The sequence below is a fragment of the Rhinopithecus bieti genome, unplaced genomic scaffold (genome assembly GCF_001698545.2).
Source record: "Rhinopithecus bieti isolate Rb0 unplaced genomic scaffold, ASM169854v2 scaffold_44948, whole genome shotgun sequence".
Lineage (NCBI taxonomy): Eukaryota > Metazoa > Chordata > Mammalia > Primates > Cercopithecidae > Rhinopithecus > Rhinopithecus bieti.
Window position 1 is genome coordinate 1,441,664 of NW_016818762.1, and position 13,127 is coordinate 1,454,790.

Sequence of the window (13,127 nt, forward strand, 5' to 3'; positions counted from 1 at the left end):
AAACTGATATAACCATTTTTCAAAAGAGAAGTATTTTTTCTTTTATTTTAGTGTTAGATATGCCTAAAGATAATTTCATAAACCTTTATCCAATTTAAAGAATCATTTTTCATTAAACACCCGTATAACACCTCCTTGCTCAATCACAGCCCATCTTGGTTCATCTTCTCCTGGAAACCCCCATTCTTATTTTGTTAATATTATTACTTGCTATTCTTTCTTTTTTCAAAAACAAAAGACATTTATTCAGCTTCATGATCAGACTATTATATATAGCATTCGATAGCATGGGTGCAAAAAAAACTCTATATTAAAATCCTTTGCTGGAATGCTTTATACTTTCCACAGAACAAAATTAAAACAACCTGTTATACAACTAATCACAAATATGGTCCTTAACTCTTTTGCTTATACACAGGAGTATTGTCTAAAATATGTCTTCTTTGTCGCAGCTAGGCCCTGCCACCACTGTGCTTTGCTGAGTTCACAAACCTGTTGCAACCTATAGCTTCCATGTCACTTCTCCGGCTCTGTTCTCCTGCTGAGCTTTGTTTCCAGGCAGTAATTAAAATCTTCTGCCAGTGCTATAGCTAGTGCTACCCCTATAGCCTCCTTGGTTTTGTGGTTTGGCAAAGTACTGGCTTCCACCATCATAGGAGCCAGAGCTTTTGCCTCCAAAGTTTTTTCCCTTCATGGATCAAAAATGTGAAGACTGATAGTTTTAATTGCCAAAATCATTGTAGCTTCCACCACCTCCAGTATTGCTTCCATCATGACCAAATCCATTATAGCCATCCCCACTGCTACCATATCCTCCACCACCACAGCTGCCCCTGAAGCCACCACGACCACCAAAGTTTTCTCCATAACCAAAGGTGTCATTCCCACCAAAACCACTTCCGTGGCCACCACGAAAGTTTGCAGAACTACTTTGTCCTCTTTGGCTGGATGAAGCACTAGCCATCTCTTGCTTTGACAAGACTTTCCTACCTTCACAGTTGTGGTCTTGTACAGTATAGTATTTCTGAATGACAGTCTTATCCCCAGAGTCATGGTTGTCCAAGTTTACAAAGGCAAAGCCCCTTTTCTTGCCACTGCCCTGGTCATACTTTCAATCACTTCCATTTTTCCATACTGTTGAAAATAATCTCTTAGGTGATATTCTTCTGTGTCTTCTTTAATGCTACCAACAAGTATCTTTTTCACAGTTAAGTGGGCACCTGGTCTTTGAGAATCTTCTTAGACAGCTCTCTTTGGTTCCACAACTCTTCCATCCACCTTGTGTGGCCTTGCATTCATGGCTGCATCCACCTCCTTCTCAGTGGCATATGAGACAAACCCAAAGCACCGGAATGCTTGGTGTTTGGATCTCTCATTACCACACAGTCCGTGAGCGTTCCCTGTTTTGTTGTTTATATATGCCTAAGGTTAGGATTGTTGGTTAAGAAAGCATGAATATCTTCAACTTTATTAGAAAAATCATTGTTCATAGTGATTATACCATTTGCACTCCTGCTGTGAGTGAAGTGTATGAAAGTTTCCATTGTTCTGCATCTTCACCAATGCTGTGTTGTCAGACTGTATTCCTGATTACTAAGAAGAAGCACCTTTTAACATAGTGACTATTTGTATATCTTCTTTTTAGAGTGCCTGTTGATGTTTTTTGCCCATTTTTCACGTGGGCTTCATTTTCTGTCATTTTGTAGGATGTACTTATGTATTTATAGTAGATCTTGGTTGATTTATGTTGCGAGTATATTCTCCCACTCTGTAGGGAATGTCATCTCTATTGATGATGGATTGATCTGTTGACAGTCTGGTTCTCTATGGTGTATTTTAAGAAAAATAAGTTCTTTATTTTAATGTAGTCAGATTTATTGGTTTTTTTCCCTTTATATATATATCGCTTTGTGAATATTAAATCCTTTTTCTGTCCCAAGGCTATAAAGTATTATGCTATATTATCTTTTTTTTTTTTTTGAGAAGGAGTCTCGCTCTGTCGCTCAGGCTGGAGTGCAGTGGCCAGATCTCAGCTCACTGCAAGCTCTGCCTCCCGGGTTTACGCCATTCTCCTGCCTCAGCCTCCCGAGTAGCTGGGACTACAGGTGCCCGCCACCTCACCCGGCTAGTTTTTTGTATTTTTTAGTAGAGACGGGGTTTCACCGTGTTAGCCAGGATGGTCTGGATCTCCTGACCTCGTGATCCGCCCGACTCGGCCTCCCAAAGTGCTGGGATTACAGGCTTGAGCCACTGCGCCCGGCCTATATTATCTTATAAAATATTTACAATTTTGCTTTTTATAGTTTAGCACTTAATTGACTTCGAATAGATGATAGTGTAAGCTTAGGATCCAGTTTTGTCTTTTTCCATAATACATGGACAGAATATTAATTTTTTTCCCAGCCAATAGTTATTGAAAAGATCATTCTTTGTGTAAGTAATGATCTTCAGTGCTACTTCTGTCATATATCAAGTGACCATACATTCATGGTATCTTTCTAGACTCTCTATTGTAGCTTATTAGTCTATTTGTTTATCCCTGTGTTGGTACCATGCCACGTTAATTACATTGTAAGAATTAAAAATAATTCTCATTAGGAGGTACGGTAAGTTGTTCTAACTTAGTCTATATTTTCATGCATTTCTTGGCTCTTATTGGCATTTTGCACTTTCATGCTTCCACATGCATTTTAGAATTGGCTCCTTATACAAACAAAACAAAACTCAAGAAATTTTGAAGGAATGCACTGAATCTATAAATCAGTTTGGGAAGACTCACACCTTTGCAACATGAAGTCTTATAAATCGGAAACATGGCTTGCCCACTTTGTCTTTCTGTGTCTTTTTTTTAAGTAAAATATTTCAATAAAACGTTACTATTTTCTTATATGAGGTCTTTATATATTTCTGTTAAGTTTTCTGGGTATTTTGTGTTTTAGAAGTAACATGGTATGTTTTCTTTTTTAAACTGCTACTATGAGGATTTTGTGTATTTTGTTGATAATGCCAAGCAACTCTGCTAAACATACATATTCTATTTTATCAGTGGATCTTTTAGATTTTTCTAGATGTACAAATATAGAGAGTAATACCTTTCTTTTTCTCTTTATAATCTATGTAGATTTTGTGTCTTTTTTCTCATCCTATTACATCTGCTAGTAGCCGTAGAAAAGTGATGAGTATCAACAATAGTAGCATGTATCCTTGTGTTATGCTGAACCTTATAGGGAAAATATTTACCAGTATAATATTTAATGTCAAATTTAAAGCAAATTAACATACTTTCTTGAATTTAACGTGTATGGATTCATGTAACCACCATAATCAGGATAGAGAATAATATCTAATATCATTATCCCTAAAATTCCTTTGCTTGCTGTCACTTTGTAGTCAGCCCCCTCCGTGAACCCACATCTCTAACCTCTAGCAACTACTACTCTGATCTGTTCTTCATCCCTCTAGATTTGTCTTTTCCAGATGTCATATAAATGCTATTGAACACTGGTTGGCCTTCTGAGACTGACTTCTTTCTTTCACTCCGCATAGTGCCTTTAAGATTCCTCCATGTTGGCCAGGCACTTTGAGAGGCCGAGGTGGGTGGATCACCTGAGGTCAGGAGTTTGAAACCAGCCTGGCCAACATGGTAAAACCCTGTCTCTACTAAAAATACAAAAATTAGCCGGGCATGGTGGTGGGCTGTAATCCCAGCTACTCTGGAGGCTGAGGCAGAAGAATCACTTGAACTTGGGAGATGGAGGTTCCAGTGAGCCAAGATCGTGCCATTGTCCTTCAGCCTGGGCAACAAGAGTGAAACTCCTTCTCAAAAAAAAAAAAAAAAAAAAATTCCTTCATGTTGATGCATATATTCCTCTTTATTGCTGAGTAGTATTCCATTATAGGGACATACCATCATTTGTTTATGCATCCACCCATTAAATTAAGCATGTTTACTGGCTCTGAAAATTATTCTACTTCCTTGATCAAGCTACTTAATGTCTCTATGCATTAGTATCTTCATCGATAATGGAGACAATAGTGGTACCTACATCATAGGGTTATTGTGGGGATGAAATGAGTTGATGAAGTACTTAGAATAATGCCTGATATATAGTAAGTAGTCAACAAATGAAATCCATTATTATTGTTTTCAATATTAGCAAAGATTTTGAGGTAGAAAAGAATTTGACAAGTTCAAGGAATGGCAAGAAAGCCAGTGTACGTGGAGTATGATGAACCAGGGAAGGAGTGGTATGAAATGATAGGGAGAGATACGTAGGAACCAGGACATGGAGGTCTTTATGGACTGCAACAGAGAGCTCTGATTTCACTCTAATTGCGTGAAAAGCCAAGGATGAGATGATCTGGTTCATGTCTATGTAGATCACTCAGTCTGCTTTGATGAGAACCAATTACAGTGGTGCTAAAAGTAGAAGCAGGCATCCTACCAGACGTATACTGCTTTAATCTAGCAGAGAGATGGTGGTAGTTTGGATTATCGTGGTGCTGGTGGGGATAGTGACAAGTGGTCACTACCAGACCATTCAAGGTATGGTTTGGATTTGGAACCCACAGAACTTTCTGATGGATTCACAGCTCAATGGAGCACTTTCCCCACAACAGTAGAGGTCTATCTAGCCATGATTATCAGCAGCAACACTACTCTTCCAGCATGGCTTTGCCAGTGATTTCCTTCATCCATTTTTTAATTAAAATACAAACTTCCATGCCTGATTTAGGAAATCTACTTGGAGAAATAGCCTGGCTTTCACACATGTTTAAATGAAGTCAGACTACTTCTTGTATACTCATACTCATGACCCCAAACGCATTTGTAAAATGCCTTTTGGATTATCTCACAAAAATGTGTGTGCTCATAGCATTTTGTCTTGTGGTTCTCTGCAGCCTGTATAGTTCCATGACCCCACACACTTAACATTTCTGCTGGAAATAAAGTTGTCTTGACAGCTTCATGCTTAGCCAGCGGAATGGTAGTTTTAGTGGTTGGCTGGAGTTCTTGTGTACACTTGGGACTTATTGTTGAAGTAAACATTATTAGACTCGTATTAAAATTGGACCAGAAATTTATTTTTGTCCTTTCAGTCTCAATTCACCCTAGAATCTCTCATTCAAATGACAAATAGTATTAACTTTCCGAGATAAAGATTAAAATCAACCCTGGGTGCTTACTTAACCTTGCATTCAAATGGAGATTTTTTTTTTTCTTTTTTGGAACAGAGTTAAAAATAGAGCGCTCTGATCTCACATAGAGGGTTTTCTTTTGTTTCCTGCCCTGTCTGCTCTTAACACGTCTGTGTTTGTCCCCGTGGGGACTTAATTTCCAACTCCTTAAAGACAAACACCTGACCCAGTGTTTATCTGGAACACACTCATCATCCCCCTTTTTTTTTTTTTCTTTTAACCCTATCCCATCTGCTTAATTTGTGTCTTTTCATAATTCAGGGTTTGCTGAAAGGAAGAAATTTACCTTTTATCCTGAACTACGTATCCTATCTTTCAGCAATTTTTAACATCTCTTGTCAGGTTGATGTCAAATTGTGGCAGTTGTTTTCGCCAGTCTATTTCTAAGAGGACCACGAGATAAATTTTGTGCCTAATTTTGTACTTCTTTATAATTGGCTTCTTCTTTGATTTTACAGAATACCATGCTGCTATTTTACACTTGAAGAGGGAACACAAAGAAGAAATTGAAAACCTGCAGGTAGACCTTTTTGATGCTACTGAACTGGTTCTAGAGAACTGATACTTGGTTTTCTCCTATGCTGAAAGTAAAGACTCCTCTTGAAGTGTTAAACTAGGCAGCATCGCAACTTGCAGCTGCCAGTAGACACTGTCTATACAGGGCATGCAAAGCCTTGGATTCTGCTTTTAATAGAATTCAATTTCTAATTTTTAAAAATACCATAAATGCATTTGATTGAATTGGAAAATGATAATTTTATTTTTAAAGCAGAAGAGAAAATGGAATAGGCTTCTACTGTTATATAAAATATAGTGAAGGGTTTTTTTCCTAGGTACGATGGAAGTTATTTTTGTTCAGCTTCCTCTTGTTCCGGTGTTCGTGTCTGTATGTTTCTTAGCACATCCCTGAAGTATGATGTGATGCAGTTTACAGAATTTAAGGAAGGAACCCTAGGAGGTGGAGGAGTTGTGCTGAGCCTTTCCATATCCGCAGAGAATGCTGGGAAGTTGTTGACCTGATTCTCCTTTGTGAAGCCCAGAATGACTGAGGGATCATTTCCCTTGTGCTGCCATCTAGTTGACATTCCCTATGTTTGGCATTTGCTCGTAGTGCCTGTGGCAGAAAGTTCAGAATCTTAACTTTAAATAACTGGATACTGAATCAGGCACTGAGACTTATTTGCTGATGGCCGCAGTAACCCCCCTACTTCAGGAGAGAATGATAGCAAAATCTCAATAACATTACTTCCTTATTTAATGTTAACTCATGACTTGCTAATTTAATGAATCTGTGGATCAGGTATTTCTATTCTCAAAATTTGTTAATTTGCAAATAGAAATTGTGTATATATATGATATATGAGATGTTTTGAAATATGTATATATTGTGGAGTAACAAATTGAGCTAATTAATATATACATTGCCTCACATATTTATCATTTATATGTGGTGAGAACACGTAAACTCTGCTCTTTTAGAAATTTTAAAGTATACAATACATGGTTATTAACTATAGTCACCATGTTGTATAGAAGATTATCTTGAATTTATTTCTCACATCTAACTGAAATTTTGTCTCCTTTCATCAACATCTCCCTAACCCTTCCCCACCTTTTGCCCCTCTCTGCCCCTAGCCCCTGGTAACCACCATTCTACTCCCTGTTCCTACGAGTTTGACTTTTTTAGATTTTTCACATAAACGAGGTCATGCCGTGTCTGTCTTTCTGTGCCTGGCATATTTCATGTAACATAATGTTCTCTAGGTTCATCTGTATTGTCTTTAATGACCGGATTATTTTTTTCCTTTTAAAGGCTATAGTATTCCATTTTGTATACAAACCACATTTTCTTTATCCATTTGCCCATTGATGGACACTCATGTTGATTCCATATCTTGGCTTTTGTGAATAACGCTGCAATCAACATGAGAGTGTAGATATCTCTTCAACATACTGACTTCATTTCCTTTAAATATATACCCAGTAGTGGGATTTCTGGGTCATATGGTAGTTCTAGTTTTAATTTTTTTGAGGAGCCTCCACACTGTTTTCCACAAACTAGTTTACATTCCCACCAGCAGTGTGCAAGGGTTCTCTTTTTCCACATCCTCACCACTCCTTACAATCTTTTGTCTTTTTTGGCAGTAGCCATTCTAACAGTTGTGAAGTGATATCTCATTGTGGTTTTAGTTTGCATTTTCCTGATGATGAGTGATGTTGGAGCATTTTTTCATATATTGGTTGACCTTTTTGTATGTCTTCTTTTGAGAAATATCTTTTCAGATTATTTGCTCCTTTTAAAATCAGGCAGTTGGTTTTCTTGCTGTTGAATTCCTTAAATATTTTGTCTATGAATCCCTTATCAGATATATGAAAATACGCTTCTTTTCAATGAATGATAATGCATTTTTAAAAATAACTGAGTCGGTGTATTGGATTATATGTTATGTTATTGCAAGTAGCAGAAGATTATTAGAGAAGTAGTATGGTGTATGAAGTCAAGCCCCACCCATCCAGCAGAATTTAAGTAGTTTGGGAGAGAAAATGAGTCAATTTCACAAAGAAACAAACAAGTGGAAAAGGACCTCTGTCTCCTAGAAGAACAGGAGAGGAGGAGGCCCTTATCTCCCTTGTTACAAAATGCCCTACAGAGACCTCTCTTTCTTTTCTTTGTTCTGATGTGAAAAGATTCTCAGCTGCCTCATAGGAACTGAAATTGATGGAGGATAATTTAAGACACAGATTCCTAAACGGGGCAGGAACAGAAGTGATTCTGTAAGCAGAAGTTTTGTTAACAGCCAAGTTGTAACAGCTAACCCTAGCTTTCCACAAACTGTAGACCAGGCTGGCGAGGGCTTTGACAGTGGAGTCATATTCATGGTAACAGAAGATCCTACAGTTTTTTAATTCTTGCTGTGTGCTAAGTATTGTTCTAAGCTTATTGTCTCATTCTGTCTCTGCGAAAGTCTTATGATCTTACATATCTCAAACTACGGAAAGATTGGAGGTGGAAAAGAGGAGTATATGGAAGAAGGAAAGTATATTGTGATCATGATCTGCATTTAAAATACAGGTTAGACTAAGGTGTGATTAACAGTAGTAAAGATAAAAATGTTCCAAACTCTACTTTAGATTTTTAAAAACCACCTGTAAAAGAATTATCTGCTCTTTTGATGATACTAGTACACTTAAACAACTGTTTCTGCTCCACATTTATGATTTTTACCTAATTGCTAAAGCTATGGCCACCATGGCTTACTATTGCCATCTGTGTAGTATATCCATTTTATACACTTAGCTGTAGTTTTAAACTATTCTAGCAGTCACAGATGGACAACCTTCAGAAGGAAACCAGCAACCCTCTTCTCTGATCTGAACGGGAGAAGTGTTTCATTTGGCAGACACAGCATTTTAAAGATTGAACTAGGAATAAATATTTTAAAATATGGAGATTTTATATAAAACCTGGATTTTAGCTGCTTCTTTAAAATTAGAGAAGCTGGCAACAAAGGACTTATTTTCTTCTATGACTTCAACCTGGTGGGGCTAAGTTGCAGGCATTCACTTCCACCAGGATGCATGACGTCTCATTTGCCAGGGTGCTCTCTGGGCCATTTTACCTGCCTGGTTAATTACCCCTGTACTCTGGGTGATATTGAAAATAAAATGAGACAACTGGTTTGGCATCAATGCAATCAGAATAGATGCCATTCGTAAAACGAACAGACAAAACCCAGCCTAGCTGTACTTGTGAGTACTCACTGAATATCACCCCTACCTGTTTTGTTCCACTAAGTAGTGGTCTCATCTTTTGTCACTGGCCTAGTAGAAGATAGTGAGGGGGAAAACTGCCATGTTGGTGCTTTCCATGTGATTTCCATCGGCAGCTATCATTGTCCGTTCAATTTTCTTTCTCCATGTACAAGTTATAGAGAAGTCAGATATGTTTCCGGACTTCTTCAACATGCCTTTCTAGAATAAGAAGGGTTTCAGGCTTTTCAAGTACAGAAGAAAAGTGACTCATTCTGTCACCATATACAAGAATTGATAAGTATCACATTTAGTCTTTTGGGAATGTTTTCATAGAATTTAAAGAAAACAGTATGATTCAATAAGCAGAGAACCTAAATAAGCAGAGAACTTTCTATTTTGTTTTAACCATACATTTGAAGGGAAGTCACTTAATTGTTCAGTTTCCCCCACCAGCAAAATGCAAGCCCTATCACCTAAAATATTTGGATTGGATAGTTGATTATTTTACCTTGTAGTTCCATGGCTACTAAGTGCGGGAACTTGTTTTTTATTTCGTGTGTGCTCCGCAGCCAGCATTTGTTGAGTGATGGAGAATGGAAAGGGCACAAGGCTGGTCCTGCTACTGGCTTTTCAAAAGATGTAACAGGCTGCTTGGGCGCACCACTGCTTTCCTGCCTGGGCGACAGAGTGAGACTTTGTGTCAAAAAAAAAAAAGAAGAAGAAGAAGAATGAGTCCAATGTCCCAAAGATGTCCTCAACCAAAAAAAAAAAAAAAAAGGCACAAAGGCCACTCTAAACTCAAGTTGCCTAATTATAAGGAGATTTGCAAAGGGAAGAAGGAACAAGAAATAATATTTGCTTGAGTATGAGCTATGTAACTGGTACCACAGGGTGTATATAATATTGAACCACCCAGGAAGGGTGGTATCATCACAGTCAATATTATTGCTATTATTGTTCAGTTGCTAAAACTGAGAAAACTAAGTTTGCCAAAGAAGCTGATTAATTTCTCAAGGTCACAGTGCAAGGAGTTGAATTAAGTTCTAACTTCAAAACCCCAGTTCTTTCTCATTGTCATCATGCATCATGCATAAAACATTATCTTGGACTTTGATAAGGGAAAAGATCAATTGCACAGAGAAATTATCTGCCAAATAGTGATAATGATGATTTTCAAATCCTTGTTCCTAAGCAGTCTCAAAGAAGTAACTATTAGTACTGGTACTGGGAGAATCCATTTTATCGTATGCCTTAATAGGATATACCTAGACTATGCTTCTACCTAGCTGTCATTAACTTGCTGTGCAATGGCTACCACTTACAAAAGTTTCTCAAGTGAAACCATGTAAAGGTAAGGTGCTGCCTTTTCAAAAATCAAGTTAGCAGAATTATCCCAAATTGGAAAATGAAGCAGGTGAAGTCAAATACCATGAAGTGACTATAAACTCTCAAGGCAGAGTTTGCTAAATGAAGGATGCACTTGGACAAAACTGAAGAATTTTGGTGTGGATATTATAAATGACATAAAACAGTGAAGTCAGGGGAAATGTCTGACCTGCAACCACTCTCCCACTGAATGGCAAAATCATCCAAGTACTTAGTTTAAGTAAAGGTGTATAAACATATGCGCCAGAAATCTATTCATTTAAATAATCAATACATCTTTGCTTTTAAACTATAAGGGGAAGATAAATGTAAGTTGCTACACTTTTTTTTTTTCTTTTTGAGACAGAGTCTCACTCTTGTTGCCCAGGCTAGAGTGAAATGCTGCGATCTCAGCTCACTGCAACCTCCGCCTCCCAGGTTTAAGCGATTATCCTGTCTCAGCCTCTTGAGTAGCTGAAATTACAAGTGTGCACCACCACACCCAGCTAATTTTTGTATTTTTAGTAGAGACAGGGTTTCGGCATGTTAGCCAGGCTGATCTTGAACACAAGTGATCCGCCCGTCTCGGCCTCCCAGAGTGCTGGGATTATAGGCGTGAGCCACCGTACCTAGCCATGGATTCATTCTTTAAGGGTGACTTGTGTGTGATCTTCCTGCTGTTCTTGTGCCTGTGTGCTTTATATCAGGGTGGTCTAAACCAGGTTTCCCAAAGCAGAATCCACTGAACAGTGATACTTTGAAATGCCTCTTGACAAAAACTTGTCATGGTCAAATATATTTGAGAAATATCTATTGCCATGTTTGAGCTTTACCATGTACAGGGAAGAACTATAAAGAGAATACTGTATAGCTTATTTCCAACATAATTCTTTTTCTTCAAGAACCCATTGTTTGGGATACTATCCTAATTGATTAATATAATCTTATTTTCTCAATGTATAATCCTGAGTTCGAGTTACATCCTTTATTTATTATTTGTGATTTTATTTTGTTTTTGTAGAGATGGAGTTTCTCCATGTTGCCCAGGCTGGTCTCGAACTCTTGGGCACGAGCCATCCACCCACCTCAGCCTCTTTCAAAATGTTGGGGTTACAGGTGTCAGCCACTATGCCCAGCCCTAAATTCCTACTATTTACACCTCCTCCCATTTTTAACCTTTCAGTTGCTTGTAGAAGTTCTCCTTCCTAGTCAGCAGGTCTCTAGTCCATCTAGTTGCCTCTGTGGAGCAATGTGTTCAGGTTTTCAGTTACACTCTGAATGTAGCCCTCTGATCTTCCAGTGTCTTTTCAGATGTGCCACTCAGTGAAAGGATGCAGCTCTGGAAAGGTAAGTGAAACTCTGTAGGAGGCCCAAATCTTTATGACAAAAGGGAAACCTGTGCATGGGATTAGTAGGACTTCTTTGGATCTCTACTTCTTCAATTTTGAAAGGGGAAGAAAGAAAAATACATGCCCTTTATCTGGCATGTAAGCAGCTGGGTAACTTAAGAATACTGTGTTTGACCAACACCTTCAGCAGTTTGAAAGTAGAGGACTTGGAAACGACAGATTGTTGTATCTGTTTTTAACTAATGTTCTTTGGGTTGTGTGGAATGCAAGACAAAGAACCAGCCAACAGTGACATTTCCTTTACGGGAACCTTTTTCATTTACCCCATTTATCACATGCATATTTCCTAATTGAGGGGAAACTTCACTGAGCGATGGCCTCTGGCAGGCCCCTGCTCATTGTGCAATGCAATCACATTTCTAGTGTGGTTCCTCCCACTGCAAAATGATCCAGGGATCAATGCCAAACTGAAAATTAACTTACATTGTACCTTTTTGTCCCCAAGAGAACCAAATGGTATGCTGGCCTCCATGAAGAGAGACTTGTAGACTTCCTTATTTTACTGTCTCCAACACATTCCACTGATCCATTTCTAATAGTTTACACATTGCTGTTGAAACAGAATTGAGTGCAGACTCTATTTGAATTGATACAACTAAGTTTATAAAGACATAAATCACGAGCTTGTTCCATTTTTTTATATTCTTCGTTATCCACACAATACATTTAAATCTCTTAATTCCCAGATAATACTGTGAGGGAAAGGGAATAATTTGTAGGCCAATAAACAAAACTTTCACAAGTATAAAATATGATGATTTCATAAAACCCTTATGGTATTCCCCCAAGTGCTGATATTAGTATAATTCATTACTGAGATGCCAAAAAGGAAAAAGTAAAAAATATTGAGAAATATGTTAATTTATCATTTCAGTGTGACTATAAAGTGTGAGGTTACTAGATTTGCTGGTTTGCTAGTGTTGAGATTCCTCTTGGGCGACTGGCTAGCCAGAATCCAGTAGGTACATTTGGACTTGAATTTTCATGGAAAAGGAGCCCTTTGTCTCAGCCTTCAAGATACTGTCTTGCCCTCAGACAATTCAGATAAAGAAGGAGGCTGTTGTAAAATGAAGAATCTGTTCATTGCTCATTTGTATCATGGAGGCCAGTGATGGTTTTGCTTTGTATCCATATGTTCATGAAAAACATAAATGTTACTCAGCCTCTGAGTAAATATCGTGCACCATCAGCCCTCAATCATTTCTGCTGAGTCTTAACCTCTGAACATGAGTCAATACAGGTGAACCAAGATAGTTTTCTTTTTATTGCAATAGTTTTTTGACTTTAGGTGACAGGCTACTGCTGGAACCGGTGACTTTCTGCGTGTTGGCCATTTCTTTTGATGCTTCATGAAATAGGAGAAAGCACAGTAGAGCACCACTGGGAGTGCTTCCTTCTCTC

At 38.1% G+C, this 13,127-nt stretch overlaps 1 protein-coding gene across 1 annotated transcript in view; it reads left to right on the top strand.

Moving 5' to 3' along the window:
• Window positions 1–13,127, top strand: part of LOC108518805 (formin-1-like) — a 297,109-nt gene that overhangs the window by 181,210 nt on the left and 102,772 nt on the right. The window contains exon 7 of the mRNA XM_017857448.1: window positions 5,658–5,719. Coding sequence (XP_017712937.1) covers window positions 5,658–5,719 — 62 coding nt within the window. The remainder of the gene's footprint in view (window positions 1–5,657; window positions 5,720–13,127) is intronic.